Source organism: Sclerotinia sclerotiorum, genomic scaffold, assembly GCF_000146945.2.
Source record: "Sclerotinia sclerotiorum 1980 UF-70 scaffold_6 genomic scaffold, whole genome shotgun sequence".
Lineage (NCBI taxonomy): Eukaryota > Fungi > Ascomycota > Leotiomycetes > Helotiales > Sclerotiniaceae > Sclerotinia > Sclerotinia sclerotiorum.
In genome coordinates, this window is record NW_001820830.1 from 151,501 (window position 1) to 172,807 (window position 21,307).

At 41.4% G+C, this 21,307-nt stretch overlaps 8 protein-coding genes across 8 annotated transcripts; 2 read left to right on the plus strand and 6 right to left on the minus strand.

Annotated features, from left to right (window-relative positions):
• Window positions 1-633: 633 nt before the first annotated feature.
• Window positions 634-1,196, minus strand: SS1G_04886 (predicted protein; the record flags this gene model as incomplete). Its single annotated transcript, XM_001593409.1, has 3 exons — window positions 634-749; window positions 854-951; window positions 1,135-1,196. The coding sequence occupies 3 exons, from the start codon at window positions 1,194-1,196 to the stop codon at window positions 634-636; spliced, it is 276 nt and encodes a 91-aa protein (XP_001593459.1).
• Window positions 1,197-1,900: 704 nt separating this feature from the next.
• SS1G_04887 (hypothetical protein) lies at window positions 1,901-3,423 on the minus strand (the record flags this gene model as incomplete). Its single annotated transcript, XM_001593410.1, has 2 exons — window positions 1,901-3,232; window positions 3,280-3,423. 2 exons carry the CDS (start codon window positions 3,421-3,423, stop codon window positions 1,901-1,903), a joined length of 1,476 nt encoding a protein of 491 aa, XP_001593460.1.
• An 881-nt stretch (window positions 3,424-4,304) lies between these two features.
• SS1G_04888 (hypothetical protein) lies at window positions 4,305-5,220 on the minus strand (the record flags this gene model as incomplete). Its single annotated transcript, XM_001593411.1, has 3 exons — window positions 4,305-4,474; window positions 4,528-4,855; window positions 4,939-5,220. 3 exons carry the CDS (start codon window positions 5,218-5,220, stop codon window positions 4,305-4,307), a joined length of 780 nt encoding a protein of 259 aa, XP_001593461.1.
• Window positions 5,221-8,018: 2,798 nt separating this feature from the next.
• Window positions 8,019-9,035, minus strand: SS1G_04889 (hypothetical protein; the record flags this gene model as incomplete). The annotated part of the gene is made up of 3 exons (XM_001593412.1): window positions 8,019-8,483; window positions 8,559-8,849; window positions 8,913-9,035. 3 exons carry the CDS (start codon window positions 9,033-9,035, stop codon window positions 8,019-8,021), a joined length of 879 nt encoding a protein of 292 aa, XP_001593462.1.
• A 1,129-nt stretch (window positions 9,036-10,164) lies between these two features.
• Window positions 10,165-11,257, minus strand: SS1G_04890 (predicted protein; the record flags this gene model as incomplete). Its single annotated transcript, XM_001593413.1, has 5 exons — window positions 10,165-10,208; window positions 10,265-10,340; window positions 10,453-10,675; window positions 10,791-11,023; window positions 11,213-11,257. 5 exons carry the CDS (start codon window positions 11,255-11,257, stop codon window positions 10,165-10,167), a joined length of 621 nt encoding a protein of 206 aa, XP_001593463.1.
• Window positions 11,258-12,582: 1,325 nt separating this feature from the next.
• On the plus strand, window positions 12,583-13,397 carry SS1G_04891 (hypothetical protein; the record flags this gene model as incomplete). Its single annotated transcript, XM_001593414.1, has 3 exons — window positions 12,583-12,855; window positions 12,951-13,085; window positions 13,266-13,397. The coding sequence occupies 3 exons, from the start codon at window positions 12,583-12,585 to the stop codon at window positions 13,395-13,397; spliced, it is 540 nt and encodes a 179-aa protein (XP_001593464.1).
• Window positions 13,398-14,221: 824 nt separating this feature from the next.
• SS1G_04892 (hypothetical protein) lies at window positions 14,222-15,599 on the minus strand (the record flags this gene model as incomplete). Its single annotated transcript, XM_001593415.1, has 3 exons — window positions 14,222-15,305; window positions 15,357-15,445; window positions 15,528-15,599. The coding sequence occupies 3 exons, from the start codon at window positions 15,597-15,599 to the stop codon at window positions 14,222-14,224; spliced, it is 1,245 nt and encodes a 414-aa protein (XP_001593465.1).
• Window positions 15,600-17,355: 1,756 nt separating this feature from the next.
• SS1G_04893 (hypothetical protein) lies at window positions 17,356-21,275 on the plus strand (the record flags this gene model as incomplete). The annotated part of the gene is made up of 4 exons (XM_001593416.1): window positions 17,356-17,382; window positions 17,577-20,348; window positions 20,758-20,786; window positions 20,822-21,275. 4 exons carry the CDS (start codon window positions 17,356-17,358, stop codon window positions 21,273-21,275), a joined length of 3,282 nt encoding a protein of 1,093 aa, XP_001593466.1.
• Between the last annotated feature and the right edge of the window lie 32 nt (window positions 21,276-21,307).

Consider the following 21,307-nt stretch of genomic DNA (forward strand, 5'->3'; position numbering starts at 1 on the left):
ACTAATAGTAGAGTATACTAAATGATTGATCATGAGCACGAAGCTCTATACAAAGGAAATCCATCTTGATTATATAGTCCTTCATGCTTCGTGGCTCGAAGGGAGCGAGGGGATCGAGCTTCGATCCTTTCGCTCTCCTCGATCGAAGGGCTCGAGAGGCCAAGCCTTCGAGCTCTTCGAGTCCTCGCATCACGTGTTATTACTAATCCCGTGACCTAATTGTTACCTGTCGTAACGACCGAAGGTTTATAGAGTGGGAGGGGGAATTTTTAAAATTAAGTTTTATATTTATCTGGACTTAATGGTGATGAGTTAAAATACTAGCTAGATAAGTAGTTAGCTCAGAGGCGAAATCATAGTATTGGTGGTTTAAGTTATTCACAATGTATCGGAGAGTATCGATATAGAATGAGCGCAATATTTCCCTTCCTGTCTTCTCTGCTATATGTATATCTCGTGTATTTCCTTATATATACCTCTTCAATGAAAAATCATGGTATCATATCATAACAAACCCTCCAATCCCTCCCTAATCATCCATCTCATACCCACTCATTCTCCTTATTTCCTTTCCTTTCCTCCCCATCACCTATCACCCACCACATCCCCTCCCCTTCCCCCAAGAAAAAACCCCTATCTCAGCGGCCCATGCTGACCCTCTCCCGCATTCTTAACCCCCTTCGCTACCCTCGCCGCACCACCCTCTATCCCCTCTCCTACATCTTTAATCCCATCTCCTACCGGTTTACCTATTTCGAATTCGTCAATATGTATTTGATTTGCTCAATCATCTCTATTGCTTTTCTCAAAAAGGATGAGGAAGAGAAATAATAGAAAAAAGGAAGAAACAAACCAGCATTCCCCGTAACCCCATTAACCGTCTCTCCCAAACCACGTCCTACAGCTCCGACTACACCACCTACTGTATTTGTGAGGCCTGAGACGCCGTTGCTGTTGGGTTGTTAGTTTTTGCTTTATTTTGTTTTGTATGATGTTGAAAATCGAAATCATGAGTACGTCAAGTGCCAGTAGGAAAGATGAAGAAGGGAGGATGAACAGGCAGGAAAGATACTAGATGAAGAAACAAAACAAAACAAAATAAAACTTCATAAAAAAAGTACATATATAACATACCCAACAGTACTAGTAACCCAAGTAACACCACCCGAAACACCTGATTTATCATTGATAGGCATTTTTGTTTTTGTTTTTGTTTTTGCGTTTGTATTTGATAGTATATTTGGAAGTGGTAATATATTTCTTTAGATAGAGTTTAATATCGATAGATATATAGATGGATGAATGAATAAATAAAATAATTAATCCTCTTTTCTCTTCTTCTTCTCCTCTCTTCTTATTTATATACTATAGAGCTGTATACACAATCAACTCAAGATCTAACTGACGTCACAGCACAGCACAGCATAATCAGCAATCGGAACAACAGGGATCAAAACCAGATCTGGGTGGGGTTTATTATTATTTCTAGAGTACTGGTAAGCCACCGACTGCATAGCCGCCACAGGTTTTAGTGAGGTTGTTGGATGGGATAGAGTTGATAGGATAGAATTGATAGGATAGGTGGGTATGATGCGGTATGATGTCTGGTCTAGTCTAGTCTAGTCTACGATGAGAGTGAGGATGAGAGTATGAAAATTGCTTATTTAGCCTAGAGATTTGGGGTCGAAGGGATGAAAGAACAGTGGAATATGTATCATGGAAAAGAAATGTGAAAGATCGAGATATAGATGTTAAACGAAATATGATGACCACAGAACAAATCTGTTGTTGGGATGAGAAGTCCTTTTCATGTTTAGCTAATAGGTGGTTCAACCCAGACGACTAAATTCAATTCATCCCTTCAAATGAATTCCGAAGCACTACTCGAGTACAACCCTTACTACTCAATCTCATAATCCTCAAAACCAGCATCATCCTCATAATTCATTTCTCCATCTTCTCCATATTCGTATTCTACCCCATCATTCATCCCTGCATCATCCATACCATAATCTCCCGCTTCCATATCTTCATCTTCTGCAACAGAATATGACAGTGGAGCCATATCAGCGACACCATCAAGACCTGTATCCATTCCATCTTCGTCCTCTGGAGCAGCATTATTCATTAAATAATTTGTAAGTCCACCAGGAGGTCTTCTCACAATCTGTTTATCTGCGTTCACAGTCTTCTTCCTTCCACCATGTCTTATCTTTCTTCCATCAGGTCCAATACCTCTTAATTTATCTTCCGCAGCTAAGATCTCATTATCCTTAGCCATTTGATCTAATCTTTGCTGTCCATCTGCTCGACTCATTTTACCCGTTGCCATAGCTTTTCGTATCTGTGCTACTTCGGCTGCTTGTTTTTGCTTCATAATTGCTCTCCATTGTCGATTTGTATTTCTCCTTCGCGCCATTACAGTAACATGATCTCTCTCCCGTCTAGATTCCTTAATTTGAATCAAGGATTGTAAGAAGAATGCTTGATTTTTCCTCTGGTCAGAAGCTGCCACACCGACTGGTATTTTAAGTTCACGTATATTACCCGATCTCCAGAAATAATTGCGACGTTTCCCACCAGGACCTCCCGTAGGATCTTTATCTTCGACTTTTGTGTTGACAGATGTTATGCGTGCCGAGCTTGCAGCTAGTAAATCGACCTCATTGGAAACGGATTGTAAAATAGGTAATTTACTATTGGGATCGTGTGCCGTGAAAAGTAATTCTGTTCCCATATTCTCCTCCCATCGACATTGGTAGATATTTCCCTCATAGGATACGACTGGATTATCTTCATGCAGATCTAATATTTGTACTTCGGGTTTGAGTGTCTCCGGGGCTTCTCCTCCACGCTTGGTATCCGCGATAAAATTCGAGTATTGTTCTCCCGTTGATTTCTTTGCGACTTCGACCGGTTTTGATATAGATACCGGTTGTGTCTTTCCATCTTCCAAAGGTTCTTCCACTTCTTCGCCTTCTGCCGGTTCATCATCATCATCATCTTCTTCAACATTGGGTGATTTCTTCGCGCTCTTGCTCTTCGCTTTTCCTTTAGCCTTCGCAGGCTTTTCCTTATCAACTACGATAGTAGTCGAGTCACCAAGATGTCTTCGATGTTTACCAAGACCAGGATTTAACCATTTCTTCGCATTGCGACGAGGATGTGTTTGCGCCAACTTTCTTTTGACAGGAACATTTGGAGTAGTAAGATCGAGAGTTACATAAAATATCTACAGACGTTAGATTGATCGTAGAGAAGATTTCTTCCAAAGTGTACCTCTTTTTCTGTACTAGAGTATTCATACTCATATTCATCCTCGTCCTCTTCAACAATGTCTGCGACATTAATACTCATAGGTATTGAATATGGATCTTGAGGTGGGGCATCTGCTATTGAAGCAGAGCCATTGTGATTGGCCATTAAGGTCTATAATATGGATGTAATGTTCGATGAATAAGTAAAAGCAGAGGCATCTGGTATTATTGTCGTAAAATTTTGACAAAATGTAAATCTACTTGTTGAAAGGTTGTGAATGATGAAGAAGTTTTGGGATGAGAGCTTTAGATTCGCACGAAAAATTTGTTCTTGCCTGAGGCTAAAGTTATCTTTCAACCCCTCATCTTGAAGAAGCGCAAAATGGTGCCTTTTAAATATTACATTGTAAATTGAGTCGCCATTAATATTTTTTGTTTTTTACATGTGATTCAAGACGTGCTTCTCTTCAATGGATGTGCAAAACTCATAAACATGTAGATTGCTCCAAAAAATTGATATGAGATATCCAAAATGTGGTCTCAAATCGCTAATATAGATATGCAACAAACCTTCTAGCTATCAGTATCAAACTCTAATATGAACGTCTAAATCACCAACTTTGTGTTGAAAATCGAATAACTCAACAGCGACATTCTATATTCTTAGTCTTGCCGAATATTCTAATAGTTTTGCTTCTTCTCAATCTATGTATGAAATATTTATTTGTCCCGCTGCCTTTCAAGAGGTGTTATGTGACATGTAAAAAGGGGTCTTGGAAGACCTCAGACATGCAACAAAAAGATTTCAAATAACAAATTCACCAATCGATACTCTTAACTCAAACCTTCACTCGATACAAGCTTCGCAATTTCTCTCTTTGCTGCACGATAACACAACTTTCTCATAAGCACCAGTGCTCCTGTCAAGATGGCATGTGGCTGTCCATTATTCATTCGACATCCATTCATATTCCTCAAGAGACGATACCCGTGGCTTCGACTCCTGATGAGAAACTTTCCCGTCAAGTATATCTGGAAGCATCATTATCACTTCTCTAATGTTCCCATAATATGAGGAACGATAGCGTATGAAGGCTCAGTGGCAGGATACTTCAAATCAACCTTACTCCACTTTCCTACTTCTCTCAAAGATTTCCCAGTATCCCTTCTAAGTGAACATCCACCCAGGAAATGAGGCCAAGCCAGATTGACTAAAGCTAAGTATACGTACATTAGTTTCATTTCACCATTTTCATATATTTCCACTTACACTGATACTTCGAAGGCCAACCTTCCTGTTCCTTAACCACATGTTCATAAAGCGCCCAAATACCTCCCTTTCTCAACTTTTTATACAAATCTTTGATCATTTCCTCAGGTTGTCCAACACTACATAAACACAAAATCGTGACAACTGAATCAACACTTTCATCCTCAATTCCCCATTTGGTCAATCCTTCAACACCACATTCCACAATCTCATAGATATCGGTAAGACCGGCCTCTTTAATTCTCCTTCTCAACCCATCATAATGATCACGATTTGGCTCTACACCATAAATCTTTGTAACTTTAGATTTATCAAAGACATGTAACCACTATTTGAAATCAGTCACTTTCAAATCATATTAAAGCCCCTCACATCTTCTCATCAAACATCAAAAAAATCAAAAATTCCTACCTCGCCACTACCAGGTCCAATATCCAGCACGATACCTCTCGCTGCCTTGATCATAGGCTCTGCATTTTCACTCGCACTTTCCCTAACTCGCGGTCCGTAAACGGCCCAGAATCGTGCAAACCATGCATCTTTGATTCTATCCACAGAACTCAGAGTAGTAATGTTGGCTGAGGCAAGAAGAGAAATAATAGTGCCGGGTAAAAAGGTAAAGGAAACTATCATGAATTCAATGGGGAACCAAAGGTGTTGAAGAACATCTTTGATATATTCTTTGGTATTCATTGTGAAGATGAAGAATGAAAAATGGAGAATGGGAAGGTGGGGTAAAAAGAGAAAACGAGAGAAAATGTGAAGAAATGGCTAATAAGTGGGAAACGCAGCTTTTATAGATTTCGGAAATGTTGTCAACTACATGAGCAACCTAGGTGGGAAAGCATGATGGATGGATGGATATTGGTCAGGTTAGTGGGTTGTTGATTGGTAAATGGACTTATCTAGACTCCATTTGATACGTCCACCTTCATAAACACACCCACTTCTACAACGACATTACTGTTTCGTTCCTATATCCGTTTTCTAAATCCGTATACCTTAAACATGACTCACTAGATTGATATTTGACTTTGAACTTGGATGTCATTTAGTGATGATATCTAGGATATGTTTGAAGAGGTCGGGATTGTACTTCCTGAATATGTCACTGCCACCACATATCTTGAGTCAAGGACGAGTGTCTGCACAAAACTTTTTCAAGGTTTCTCGTTGAGATACCGAAGGATCTTTGAATTTCACCTCTTATAAAACTCCCTATCTCCCTATATTGCAAGTTTCTTGTCGCTATCAGTCTCAAATTCTGTCTGAGACGAAGGACTCCGAAGGACTCCGAAGCTCTGAAACTTCCCCATCACAAACTCATCTATTTTCACAATTCCTTGAACTGCAGTGCTCCACATCGTCGAGCAAACGACCCAGGTGCTAGTAGTATTGGACACCCGTGGCTCTATCTGCTGATTACATCCGATATCCATTCCTAGATAACCATTAGTGGAAATTCTATCTGCAAGGAATCGAACGATTATAAAAATATTCTTCACCTATCTGGTTTTCTGAATGTCCGGGAGATATATCCGTTAGTTCGCCACGCGGGGTTATCTTGAAATATCAGCTAATGCTCCGGGGACGTCAAGTATGGCTCGCGGGAATGGTGCATAATACCGCGTACAAGAGCTTCACGGATTTAGTAATCTGGCAACGTAGGGTGACTTTTATAAAAAAAAAAAATTTGGCACATACACCACCACCTTACGTTCTCTCTCAGCTTTCTGCTTTATCTCGGCACCCGAGCATTTTACATATCAGACCACCAGAACAGTCTATGAATTTCCAGAATAATAGCTTCACCAGGCAGAGTTCTTATTGATGAAAGGTCTTTCCAAATTCCATGCCAGGCTGATCATCTACCGTTTCTTCGAATAGAACTATCAAATCATGTCTATCATCTCAACTTCTGTTTCTGCACTTAGGGTCAAATTAGTGAATAATCAATTGCTTCCCCCCATGTTCTCAGAATAACTGTTTTGCTAAATATCTTCCCCCCATCCTACCCTCCCAGACCTAGCAACAGACGTGTCATGTTGCCATTATATCATTTTATCAATCCACAAAATCAAATCCAGATTTTCTACTTAAGAGCTCTTATAGCACATGCATAGAACTTCAGGGCATGTCCAATACGTAGCTCAAGCAGTGCGTGAGAAGTACTACACGCTAGAGATAGACCGGTAATTTTGTACTCACTTTCGCACCAACATGAACCCCAATGTATAAATATAATTCATGACCTATCCTTCTTACCTTCTCGTCATTGAACTTAGTTGTACTCAAATCAATCTTCACTTCGATTCACTTCACTTCACTCCATGAATACCTGTTCCTCTTAAATCTTATATTTCATATTCCAACTTAAGATTGAAGATTTAAAACCTACTCAAGTATAAATCCACCCAAAAGACTTATCAATCCCTTCACAACCAACTACTAATATCCACCTGAATCGCTATACCGTTCTCTCGTTTCCGCTATCTATTATAAGTCTTACCATTCTATAACTCCTTGCCCATCCTTTGCTGAACTAAAATCAGAAAGTAATCTTACAATTCCCTACCCAATCAACAAACTAACAAGAATGGAAATACTATGAAAAATACTAGACCACCTTACCTACCAATATAATAATAACAAACTACCCTCAAATTTTTACTCTCCCCAATTCTACAACCCAAGAAAAAAGAAGAAAAAAAAAAAAATATCGAGACACAAACAGAAGCGGAAAAGCTTTGACCAAACACAGAAATAAACCAACTAAAAGAAAAAAGCATGTTAGGAACCATGGGAAAAAGCATAAATATGAAACAAGAGAGAGAGGGAGAGTGATATTGATATTAAAATTATCTCTCAACTTAAACCAACGAACTGGGGAATTTGAAGGAGGGTAGGAATTATAAGTAAAGATAAATAAATACCTACCTACTAAGTACCTGTATCTAAATTCCGAATATTGGGGGGGAAAGGCAGGGAAAGTAAATAATGCGAGGAATGATGGAAATATATTATGTTATATTATATTAATCATTTGACTTGACTTGAATTTAGTTATCTAGTTCGATCCAATCGTCTGATTCTACCTTTTTTTTTTGCTAAGATCTTACTTTGAGAGGTATACCAGTGACACTCAAATTATTCTATCGCATCCTACATTCTCAAGTAATCTCGGATGTAGCGAGTTTGTAGGAGTTTAGATGAGTATTTTCTGTTTTTTGCTATCCATATCATTCTCTTCGTCGTTCTTTTCTTCCTTCACTTACTGTCACTTCTGCCATTACTTCTCGCTTGCTTGGTTATATAGCCAATGTAATGAATAAGCATAGAAAAAATTCAAACTTTGTCAGAATCACCACTAGTCATCAAAGAATATCAAACAATGCAAAAATTTGATGATACAAGGATATATACATACGAATCCTCATCTGAACCTGTATCCTCTATTTTCAACCCAGACAACACATACAAAATGTAATAACTTATTGCCATTCAGGCTTGAAAACCTCCTTACTCCATGGCTCACTTGTCAAATTTGTCAAACCATTAAGGTTCTCACAAGTTTTCCTTCCACTCATTGGTCCCGGACTTGGTACCTTAACACCTCCCTTATTATAAACTTTTCCAGAATCCTCTCCTACTTCCGCACCTGACTTGACATTCTTATCGTCGCCAGTAATGGCACCTTTTCCACCTTCCGTACCGGCGATATCCGAGGCGCTAGCCTGGAGAGCCTTAAGTAATGTGACGGTTGACTCGGGTGTCAAATCTTCATAAAAATCATCGTTGATTTGAACCATTGGTGCGTTCACACAAGCACCCAAACATTCGACTTCAACAAAGGTGAATAGTCCATCCTTCGTAGTATGACCAGGCTTGATACCGAGATGTTGCTCAATCGTTTTAACAATCGCATCACTTCCACATCCACCTAACTGACATGGAGTCTATGTCGAAGAATTCATCAGTTCTTATATCTCCAAGACCAACTCCACCTCTCAACCTAAATGGAGAAAACATACCGTAGTACAAACTTGGAGATGATATTTGCCCACTGGATTCCTGTTATACATAGTATAAAAGGTAGCCACTTCATAAACTCTCATAGGAGGCATCTCCAATAATCTAGCAACCTCATTCATAACACTCAAACTAGTGAAACCATGTTGACGTTGTCCGAGATCGAGGATTGGCATAACGGCAGCCTTTTTGTATTGTGGAGGATAACGTTTGAGGATTTCTTCGACAAGCTTCTCATTTTGAGGTGTGAATTTGAAAGGAATAGAGGCATTATTTTCGGGTGTATCACGATGCTGTAAGATTGAATATCAGTACTTGCAATACGGCATAATCGGAGCTTCATTTAGAAGACATACAACGTTGAGAGTATCGCTGGATAATCTACTGCTGGCAACAAATGACCGATATTGTGATCGTGAAGCTATTCTTGCTGGTCTGAATGCGGATCGAAAAACGAAAGGAGTTATCTTGGAAGCCATTGTTCGCGGTGATGTGGCGCAATGGCGAATGGCTAATTGAGGATATATTTGTCTATGATGTTGATTGATTTTAGTTCTCGGATGGTCGCCGTATTGGTATCGTGGGTGATTTGATTGGCCGATAAATGTGGTAGTAGTTTTGAGCATGGACTAAGTATATTTCGGTATTAGTGGAGGATTAGTGGCTCTTCCTTCAAGTCACTTATCATTATTCATCATCAATCCAACTTCAATCTTGATAAGTTTATTAATACTTTTTGAGAATTTGGAAATACGAAATATACTACTCAAATTTGATCTTCCGACTTTTCAAATATCTTTTATTTATGGTTTAATATTGTTCTCCGTTTCCTGAAAATCGACAGGCCATATGGACTCCTAGGTATATATAGTCGTCATCAAGTATATTATGTTCTCAAGAGCCATGTTCCTTTGTCACTTGAACGGGCAAACTGGTCTTGAGTTTGGAAAGTTCAATTTTATGTGCAATTGCCACTATTCAATTTAATACACGTGGAGCACACAAAGCTTTCTCTGCTTGTCATCCCATCTTAGCCTGATAATACAACTTCATGATCATACACACTCCAACTTGAAAGATCACTTTGTCTTGGCTAGCCCTATTTCCTTACGCTGATCATGCTGTGCAGTTGATGGTATCCGTAAATTACTTACATCACACTGGATGGCTTCCTATTTACTCTTCGTATGATATGGCGGAACAAAATGGTACACAGAGCTTTGGATTATAGCTCCGGTTACAGGGCCAAACCACCAAATCCACTGATCTAGATTTATTATTAGCAATGGAACATCTTTGCGGGATGATATTCGAACTCACAAGCAAAGTTACCCCTGGAAACTGCGCACGAAAAATATCTGGCTGGATTCAAGCCCGCTCCTGGATATCCCGGTGCAAGATTGATACTGGAAAATGATCCAAGGCCTAATGTACAGCCTACCATGGATGGGCCAAGACCTGGGCCAAAAAGCTGCGCTTGCCGAGGATCAAGAGCAGTGCCAAACGATAAAATACTATCTAGTTAGGTCAAAACGAGATGCGATGGGCGCGAGACTTACAGCATAATACGTGACAACACCGACTCGATCAAATAAGCCTGCCCTACACTCATGGTTGTCGTCTTAAGGAGACATCGCCTCCATCAATACTACCTTTTATTTGTCTACTAGTGGATTCCGAGCATTCAACAATCGCTTTATCGACTTACCGATCTCATTCGCATCATAGTGTCGTTGTCTCGCCTGCATTGAATGATTCAACGAGGAACGCCAGTATACAATTGGCTACCATTCGATGTTTGTACAAATCTGTGCAACCACTGGTGCTCCCCTCTCTCAATAACTAAAGGAAGTGCACTTACATTAATGTTCTCCGCACTCCTAAGCTTCCTCTGACCAGATCACCAGCAAGTGCGGCTTCGGTAGTTTGTCCTATCATATATAGCACTCCTCTCGAGAACCCGGTGAGCCCAGTGATTACCGTTGCAAAAGTAATGATCGGATTCAGATGGCCATCGGAACCCGGAGCAAGAGCACATGTGAATAGTGTCAAGAGAAAGATACTAGTAACGCCAACATATGCCGCAACTTGTCCAGTATCAGAATTTCGGAAGGAGATACTGATAAAGGCAGATAAATAACAAATGCAAGTTGTTCCAACAAATTCTATGAACTAGAGAAAGATGCTTAAGTGGTAGGGCCAAGGAAGAGTTCATGAGAGGGAACGTACAGCACTTTTTCCAGATCGTCATATCACTCCAGCCGTCCGTTAAGAAAAAATAAAATCGATCACGGAATGAATCATGTTTCACCACTTCTCTTTTATCTCTCCTCAAGTCTGGAGCAAAGGATCCTGGGAATTCCGCACACGATGCAGGAGTTAGTTGATTTTTTCCGGTAGGAGCAATTTCCGAATCTTCGGAAACTGGAAATGTATTTTGGGAACTTCTGCGACGCTCATTGCCATACTGAGATATAAACAGTAGAGACAAGACCTTTATTTGAAATTGGCATGGCTCAAAGATTCCAGGTGATGTGATTTGCTGCAATTGGTTGATTAATCAGAAGCGAGGACGGTGAACGAGTGGAGGTTGACCACTATTAAATCTGGGTATTTGTAGATCTGTTGGACTTATAACTAGATATATTCAACTCACCAAGCTATCTTGGCCTTGAAGATAATGGGTCGAGAGTCTGACCATTGCCTGTCGCCAATATCAATTGAAGAGGCTCAACCACTAATTCAACCCCTTCCACCTCTTCAATCGCAATCGCAGAACAAGGACATCAACGGCACCACAAATATTCACACGAAGCTCATCAAAAGCTGGTAATTTGTGACCAAATATTCCAGGAATATATACTTATTATCCAGCCATCAATCAGCCCATGCACCGTTACACAATAATAATTCTTGGTAACCATCAGCCACAAATGCAGCCACTCTACAAACACTCATTCAACTGGACCAAAACCCAACCACAATTTTATGCAATGTTGCCAACTTGCCAACAGCATTTCAAGTTCGTCGTTCGTCTCCTTTCAAACGAATTTTGACAGGCTTTACAGCAAACTCTTACCCCCGTATACGATGGACGAAATGAACTTGTCTACCAGATATATACTTCTTTGATTTCTAGGCGTAGAAAGTCTTGATTGATGATTTGATGGTTGGATATGGGATATCGACAAGGTTGATATACAATTTATTCCCTACATCGAATGCTTGGCTGGCTCACATTTTATTCTGTCACCAACCACATGTCATCTTTCTTAAGAATATGAAGTAATCTCCTCATTAAAAAGTCCCTGGTCATAGTCTGGGTTTTCCCAACATATCTTGAAGATATTCCTACTCCTGAATGGCTCTAAACAACGAATAAGACTTCGTCACATACACACCGTTCATCGTGTTGCTGTCACGCATATTCCTGTTCATTCTCCAATAGGACAGTTCCTTAGGGTAGCAACCGGAGCAAAGACGCCGTTCCGTTTCATTTCCTGTACCTTTTAAAAAACGCCCACATCCATAAATGAAGAAATGCCAGGTACTGCATACAATTCCGGGACTTCAAGATGGGATCGGTACTTGCAATATTATTATGACTTCATAAATTCCTTGAATTCCTGTTCTGCATGTGCCATAAATTACAGCCTGCTTCTCATTTGCATACTCATCCACGAATAGGAGATATGAACGTACACAATATTGACGGAGAAGTCAATCCGGATATCAAGGGATTGGCTGGGTAGTGGAAGTGGGATTGGGCAAGAAACATGGCATGAATGCAAGTGCGTCTCGGTAGGCTGCATGTTATGATGTGAGTCGGCGTAGTTTGCTTGCTTTTCATCACTTGCAAGTGGTGTGATGTGTGCGGAGATATAAAACTTAAGCATTATATCATTTTCTCACTTCTTCTCCCTTCTTTCGTCTATTCACAGCAACTTCACAATACGAACGAAACTCGAGATATCCTACCACTAGAAATACAACCACGAACAAAAAAACTTCAAAATCACAACCAAAATGCACGGATATGATATATTCAATTTGCTCTTGCGCCTCGGCCAACTTGCATTCAGTACTATTGTCCTCGGTATCACCAGTGCACATCTGAGTCGTGCTCGAAGTGAATCAGGATGGACTAGGAAGCGATTCATCTACACCGAAGTTACTGCTGCTCTGGGTCTATTCTTCTCCTTATTTTTCTTGCTACCACACACATGGAATTTTATTCATTGGCCTATCGATTTCCTGATGTTCGTTATGTTTATGATTGCTTTTGGATTATTGGTTGATGTATGTATTCTTTTACTCTTCGCATTTCTCCCCCTTTCATATTCCTTCTCGTTTCTCGTAAGGAATGGAATACATAGCTAATCTGGCATGAATAGTTCATCGCACCTTCCCACTGCGGAAGTGCATTTCGTTGGTTCGGTAGATATGGCGGGTCCAGCTGCTCGAGATGGAAAGCCGACGTGGCATTTGCATTTTTGGCTTCCCTTTTCTTCCTGGCTTCTTTTCTCCTCGTAGGTTCTACTCCTTCCATCTTCTTCCCAATCTACTCCTATCCCTTCCTATCCCTTCTCTTCACATTCATCCTCCTCGCACAACACTCCCCTCCCCTCCTCCCCTCTTCCTTCCAGTCCTCCCACATCTCCCCCATGAACACCACACCACATCCTAACATCCCAACCCCCCGCCTCTAGGGAACATTCATGCACCACCGCTCCCGCCGCACGCACACTACGGCCACCGACCCCAACGTCCCCGTCGCCGAACAACCAACCAATGGTCAACCTACCACCGAACGAAAGAAATGGTACCGAACGCGTGTTTAATTCCTAATATCTCTTCTCTAGTCTTTCTTTCCTTTCGTTCTTTCGTCGTCTCTAGCTTAGTCCAGCCTACCCCTCGCTCTATCACAACCTTACAACTTTAGAACTTTTCTTTCTCCGGAATGAAGGATCTATCTCTTTTGAGAGAGAAAAGGGGGGGGAGGAGGGGGGAGGGGAGGTTTAATATACATTTATCGATTGATCGGTCGATCGATCTACATTTCCAAGGAATTTTATGGGAGGATTTAATCTAGTTATCTTTCTTTTTATTCTCTTTTCCTTACATTTCTTCCTTTTCTTCTCCTTCTCTTCCATTTTCCTTTTTTGTATGATGGATGGATAGGCTAAGAAGAGTGGACTTTCTCTCGGGGATATTCATGACTGTGTGTGTGTATGTGTGTGTATGAAAAGATACAAGGAGGAAGATACGAGGATGAAACGATATGATGTGTGTGTGTGTGAATGGAAAGGATTGATTCTTCAATGTTATGTTATGTTATTTCATGTTACAGATACCAAATATGTATTCATTTATTTCTTTCCTGTTCGCTGCTTAATTACCTATTGAATATCGTGCTTTGTGAGGTTGTTGGGCTGTATATGATGTGATGTGATGTGATAGAAATGCATAGAAATGCTGTCAAAAAGAAACTTATTAAATTCGCTTATGTATCTCTATGGTATTCATATCCATATAATATAAATTTGCATTCCATTCCATTCTATTCTATACATCTCGCCTTCCAACCAACAATTGATTCATAGAGTAAACACCCATCAACTCCAACACTCCAAGTCCACACATCCCTTCCTCAACCACCCATCCATCACAATTCATCCTTCCCCGTCGCCGCACCAGGCGTCTCAGGCCTTCCACTATCCTTCTGTAAATCTACTCCATTCTTCTTCCTCCATTTCTCCCACAACGCCCAAAAATCCTTCTCCATTCCCTTCTCCATCTGATCCGGTAATACAACCGTGTACTCGACAACCAAATCACCAAATTCCGTTTTGTGATAAACGCTATCGCCATCTTCGTGCCATTTTGGCATTCCTTCTCCTTTGACATGTTCAACATGTCCCGGTTGAACTGCTTGACCACGTTCGCGGGACAATTGTACGATATGACCATCCAGATGTGTGAGATTGCGAGTCCAGGATCCCATCCATGCTTCTCTTAATGAGAGGATTTCTCGCCAATGCAAATTATCGCCTTTGCGACGGAAAAATGTTCCATCGACTTTCAACTCATTGTCCTCTTCGAGATTCGCTTCTTTCTCTACCAATGTGACGTGAAGGTCTCCAGCGACCCAGTCGGGAGATTCATCGGCTTCGTTTTCGTAGTTTATCGTTTGACCCTTGGGGGCTCCGCGCTCGATTACTAGTTGATGGGTTTGTACTTTGCGGATGACACGGGACCCTGAACAAACTGGACATTTGTGTTTAATGGTTTTTCCTTTTCCATCGCAATGATCGCATTTTACTTGGACTTGTTGGAAGATTCCTGGCGCGAGTTGATGTTTCTTTACTTGGACTCCGTGACCATTGCATGCAGTACAAGTATCGACTTGACCATCCGCAGATCCTGAACCTTCACATTCCTCACAGATCATTTGTTTCTCGAGTTGAAATTCGGTGGTGTGTCCATTATAGAAATCGCGGAGGGGTATTCCTACTCGTACTTCCATATCTGGTCCTTTTCGTTGTCCATGTTGTCCGAAATGTCCTCCCCCGCCAAAGAATCGTGAGAAGAGATCGAATGGGTCATGATGTCCTCCGCCGCCTCCTTGTTGTCTCTGTTTCAATCCTTCGTGACCATATTGATCGTATATTTTGCGAGTTTCTGGAACTGACAGAGCTTCGTAGGCTTCGGCGACTTCCACAAACTTTTGCTTGGCTGTTTCATCACCTCTAAATTATAGGTTAGTAGATGCAGTGACGGTAGAGGCAGATAAAACGTACGGATTCTTATCGGGGTGGTATTTCTTGCTCAAAAGCCTATATGCGCGCTTGATTTCTCTTTCTGAAGCTTGTTTGTCTATACCAAGAAGCTACAGAATTAGCATTGATCCTTTGAACTCTCCATTCCACTGCAACCGTAAAACTTCATAAGCTACAGAGAGAAATACATACTTGGTAAAAGTCCTCAGCACAAACAGCCAACTGCAGCATACACAAAAACAACAAAGCAAATGGCAACCACATCTTTGCGCCAGAGATGCGCTCACAAGGAGCTAGATAATTTCTCTACAAGAATTGGGGTGTATAAACTAGGAGAAACCATGCGTATGTAACGGAAATATATTCTAGAGCATATAAGTTGCAAAACAAGTAAATGTGTTGACAATGTATAGAAAAATTAATTCTTATGGATTGATTGGATTTACATCTGATGAAAAAGATACCAAGCTGGCCTCATTGATAAAATTGATAAGAGATTAACTTTACAGGGGTCACTGGGATTGTTTTTATACGGTGACCTTTGTGCTTGTTTGGTGCTTTGTCGGTTATCTGTCGCTATTTCAGATTTGGCGACTATTTGAGCTGCAGTCTAACAGGTATTGTGATCTCAGATTCAGTACGCATACAACATATACATATGTATATACACTGAATATTCTTCTAAACAAGAACAGATTGGGGAGATTGAAAGTCTTCTAAACATTCAATCACAATCTAAAGTCCATAATTAGCTCTTAAAATATTGAGCTCAAATTCCCCAGCAAACACGAGGCTGATTAACGGTCAGAAATAACCGCGGAAACAAGTATAGGAAAGTTGTGGGCTTATGGAGGAATTCTGTCCCAGATTAGCAACGAGTAGAAGGCAAAATACATGAGGATTAGAAAAGTCTGCAGCTTGGAGAGAAAGCAGAGCGGATGGATATCGATGCTCACTAGTTAAGACAGATGTGCTAGTGCTATCTTGAAATGACCAAAATCATAGAAACCAAGAAATTAAAAGTATGATGGGTATGGACTTTTCAAGGGTCAATGCTAGCGAGAATGATACTCTACTGCTGGGGGAGTCGGAAAGAAGGCAAATCGTTGTGTTTTAGAGATTCATAATTATCGCAAGTTTTGTCAGCTATCAACGATCAGAATATAACAGTCTTGCCACGAACAAAACAGAAAATCCAAAGCTCTTTATATCCAATCTATAATCTTAGTAGTTGTCAAGTTACTATTACCTAGTAATTTCTTCGCAGTGTGGAAGTTAAAAGGTTTCATATAATCATATATAAAATATGGGATTAGCGATTTCCAGGAGAAACGACACCATCTATCTTATTATAACCGAAAGGTGAATTTTTAAGAATATATAGTAACTGAGTCCCTGGAATCAATATCCTATATCTGCTTCTGTAATTGATGAAACTTGGATTACTAATTTCGACATTCAACATCGAAATAGTTAAGTCTAGTACCCTACTTTTGGGCCACCCCTAATATGGGGGCCATTTTCCTCACCAAAAGTGACAAAATTCAACTTCTATAACTTCCTTATTTATAAATATAATTTTCTAAATTCAGAGTATAAGTTTATTATTTATATAATTGTGACGCCTCACACCTCCGGGTCACGTGGCATGCCCCGTTTGTATTTAATCATAGGAAAACTCTCTACTCTTGTTTTCCTTCTTCTTTTCTCCTTAGCTTAGTATTTTCTAATACAAGATACTTTACCCAGTATTCTTGAGTGTGACATAATACTAAGCTCATCTTACACTCTTTCCCGTACGCTGGGAAGTAAAAATAATTGCGTATAGACTACGAACCTACGAACTTACGAACCTACGAACCTACGAACCTACGAACCTACGAACCTACGAACCTACGAACCTACGAACCTACGAACCTACGAATCTACGAGCCCTGAAATTTACGTATCGATTAAATCGTAATTGATTATCACACTCGAATCCTGGACCGAAAGAAACAGACATAGAATTGATCTCGAAATGACAACTCAGAAATCCCCAACCCCTGTTAAGAATCGCCCGGTCTATGACGATCCTGCTCGGCAAGCGCTTAGTCGTGCTGGTGCCTGCTTCCGCTGCCATCTGCCAGGACATTTAGCCCGCGATTGTCCCAACAAGGTACAAGTGATCGATGTCGACGAATCGAATGAATCGGGAAAAGAAACCCCTTAAGGGAAGACTCCTCCTTAAGGGCTCTACAGATCGGGAAACTCGATATCGATCTATGTCAGAAGAAAAAGAGAAACTTTGAATTCCCATGTACTATAGAAAAAAACGGGATAACCATCTCTGCTTTCTTTTTACCTGACACTGGAGCAAGCGGTAAAATTTACGTGAATAAAAAACTCGCCTTTGATATCGCTGAAAGAACAAACCTCCCCCTCGAACCTATTAAACCTCGTATTGTCTATGGTTATAATCAACAAAAGGCTAATCCTATCACTCAACGTTTGAAAACAACCCTCACCATCGGTCATCGCAAGTTCCCTAATGTTTATCTATATGTTATAGAAGAATTAGCTTGTGATCTCATCATTGGAAGAGAGTGGTTAGCACAACAAAAGGTATTGTTGGACGTAGCCAGATCGAAGATCCTATGGCCCGGAGAACTCATGAATTCATTGGATAAGGAACCATCACGATCGATGAAAGGACCAACGCCCGAAGGAACTACACCTCATCGGATAGCATTGATCAATGCTATCGGATACCGAATGAACACCCGGAACCGGAAGAATCAATGCTTTACAGCCACAAGTTGGGAAATCGATCAGATCCTATACCAAAGGGAGCACTCTGTAGAAGATCGCCCAGAAGAAACGGAACTGGAAACGCTGCAACGAACTATCCCTAAAGAATATCATGATCTCATTGATCTCTTCTCCAAGAAAAAGGCAAATGCTCTACCCCCTCATCGGAATAGCGACCATAAAATTAGATTGACACAACCCAACAACTTGACATTGTCTCCATTATATCGACAAACGACCCAGGAATTACAAGCTTTAAAGAAGTTCATCGATGAAAACTTGAATCGGGGATGGATCGCTCCTAGTAACGCTTCGTTTGCTGCACCTATCCTCTTCGTCAAAAAGGCTAATGGGGATCTGAGGTTATGTGTAGACTATCGGAAATTAAACGAAATCTCAGCTAAAGATGGCTATCCGCTTCCAAGGATTGACGAGATCCTCTCACAAATGTCCAAAGCCAAAATCTTCACGAAACTCGATCTACGCGCTGCCTTCAATGCTATTCGAATGCATCCCGATTCAGAGGAACTCACTGCGTTCCAAACTTGCTTTGGACAATTCAAATCGCTAGTTTTGCCTTTCGGATTGTCAGGAGGACCCGGGACTTATCAACGGTTCATCAATAATCTTTTGATGGAGAACCTGGGAAACTTCTGTACCGCGTACCTGGATGATATCATTATCTACTCTACAGATCCATCAGAACATACTGCCCAAGTCAGATGGGTATTAACCAAATTGAAAGAGGCCGGCCTGTCTGTGGACATCAAAAAATGCGATTTCTCGGTGTCACGAATCAAGTATTTGGGATTCTATGTATCGACAAAAGGCTTGGAAGTTGACCCTGAAAAGATCAAAGATATACTGACCTGGAAAAGGCCTACGACAGTCAAAGGAGTACGAGGTTTCCTAGGATTTTGTGGTTTCTATCGCAAATTTATCAAAAACTATGGACGAATCGCACGCCCTCTAGATAAGCTCACGCAGAAGGGACGAATCTTCGATTGGGATCCGGACTGCCAGAAAGCCTTCGAAACACTGCGACAAGCTGTAACAGAAGCTCCGGTCCTGCATTACTTTCATCCAGACCGCCTCACTAAGGTAGAGACGGACTCTTCCGACGGGGTGACAGGTGGCATTCTCTCCCAATTGGATCCGGCGACAAAGGAATGGCATCCGTTGGCGTTCTTCTCTAAGACTATGAATCCCGCAGAATGTAATTACGAGATCCATGATAAAGAAATGCTGGCTATCCTGCAAGCATTTCAGCAGTGGCGAGTGGAGCTCCAAAGCGTTGAAAATCCCGTCCAGGTCTATTCTGATCATCAATCTCTGGAGATCTTTATGCGAACTAAAAAGTTGACAGCACGCCAAGCACGATGGGCAGAATACCTTTCTCAATTCAACTTCCAATTGGAATATCGTACTGGAAAAGCAAATGGACAAGCTGACGCCCTAACCCGGCGCGACAGCGATATACAGAGCCAAAAAGAGCGGATGGAGGCCAATCGCCTCGGTACTCTCCTAAAGCCAACGATGCTCTCCCCCGAAGTGCGAGCAGAAGTATTAGCGCCTCTTGTGGAAGATATCGATCCTGGCCTAGGACAGATGCTACAGGTTTTGCAGGCTAATCGTACTGCAACAGAACTAGGAGAACAACGCACCTTGGCACGAACAGAAGCGAACGGGAAATGGACGTTGGTTGATGGCTTATTGCTTCGATCTGGTAAGCTAGTAGTACCAAACGCTATGGTTGTTGATAGACCATTACGAACACTCTTGATCAAAGAAGCTCATGAACAAGTTTCTATGGGACACCCTGGTATTCGTAAAACGACAGAACTATTGATACAACGGTATTATTGGAAAGGATTGCCTCAGGATGTTGAAAGATATATTCACAATTGTAGCATATGCCGACGTGCTCATATACCCCGTGACAAGACTCCCGGCTTGCTTCAACCGCTCCCTGTCCCTGAAAGACCCTGGCAGCATCTAACGATGGATTTCAAGAGCTTTCCGAAGTCAAAAAACGGTCACAATGCAATCCTGGTATTCATGTGTCGATTGAGCAAGAAATCGACAACCATTCCGTGCTTCCAAACTGCAGATGCTAGAGATCTCGCTCGAATGTTTTTAGAACGAATTTACTCTTATTACGGACCACCTGATAGTATCGTTTCAGATCGCGGCCCACAATTCGTGTCGGACTTTTGGATGGAGGTATGTTCGATCTTAGGTATCAAAATGAAGCTATCGACGGCAGATCACCCCCAAACAGACGGTCAAACAGAAAATATGAATCAATACATCGATCAACGCCTACGCCCCTTCGTAAATTTCTACCAAGACAACTGGGACGAGCTGATACCTATGATGGATTTCGCTCAAGCTACCTTGATACAAGAATCGATTGGACAAACCCCATTCTTCACGATTTTAGGTTTCGAACCCCGCACCAGCTTCGATTGGAAGGAAATACCCGCCAGAACACCAGCCGCCGCTAAGTGGAATCGAAGGGAGGCTCAAGCGTGGACCGAGCGTCTATATAACGCTTGGAAAATCGCTAGCTCTAATATGCTGGTCGCACAGGAACGTCAAAGAATGCAAGCTAATAAACGACGTCGCGAAGTTGATTTCGATGTCGGGGATATGGTATATGTAAGTACTAAGTCCTGGAGGACTAATCGGCCTAGTCGCAAACTTGGAGACCAGATGAGCGGCCCCTATAGGATCCTAGAGAGACGCGGAAACGCATTCAAGCTAGAATTGCCTGCAGAGATCAAAGTACACCCGTACTTTAATCCTGAGAAGCTCCGCAAAGCCGCAGAAGATCCTTTGCCTGGACAAGTTCACGCACCACCTATACCTGAAGAGATCGATGGCAACTTGGAATGGGAAGTCGAAAAAATACTTTCAGTCCGCAAAGTTTACGGACTGCTCCGCTACAGGGTTAAATGGCGTGGTTTCGATACCGACATCGATGAATACTCACCTACCGATCTTAAAAACTCACCGCTAGCACTAAAAGCTTTTCACAACGAGTACCCTGACTTACCCGGGCCACCGAAGAATCTTAATTACTGGTTAGAATGTGCATTGGAAGATAAGGTTCCGGAAGATCGATTGGACGACAACGAGGAGAACTAGACCCTGCTTCAGCGGAAACGTATGGCTCAAGC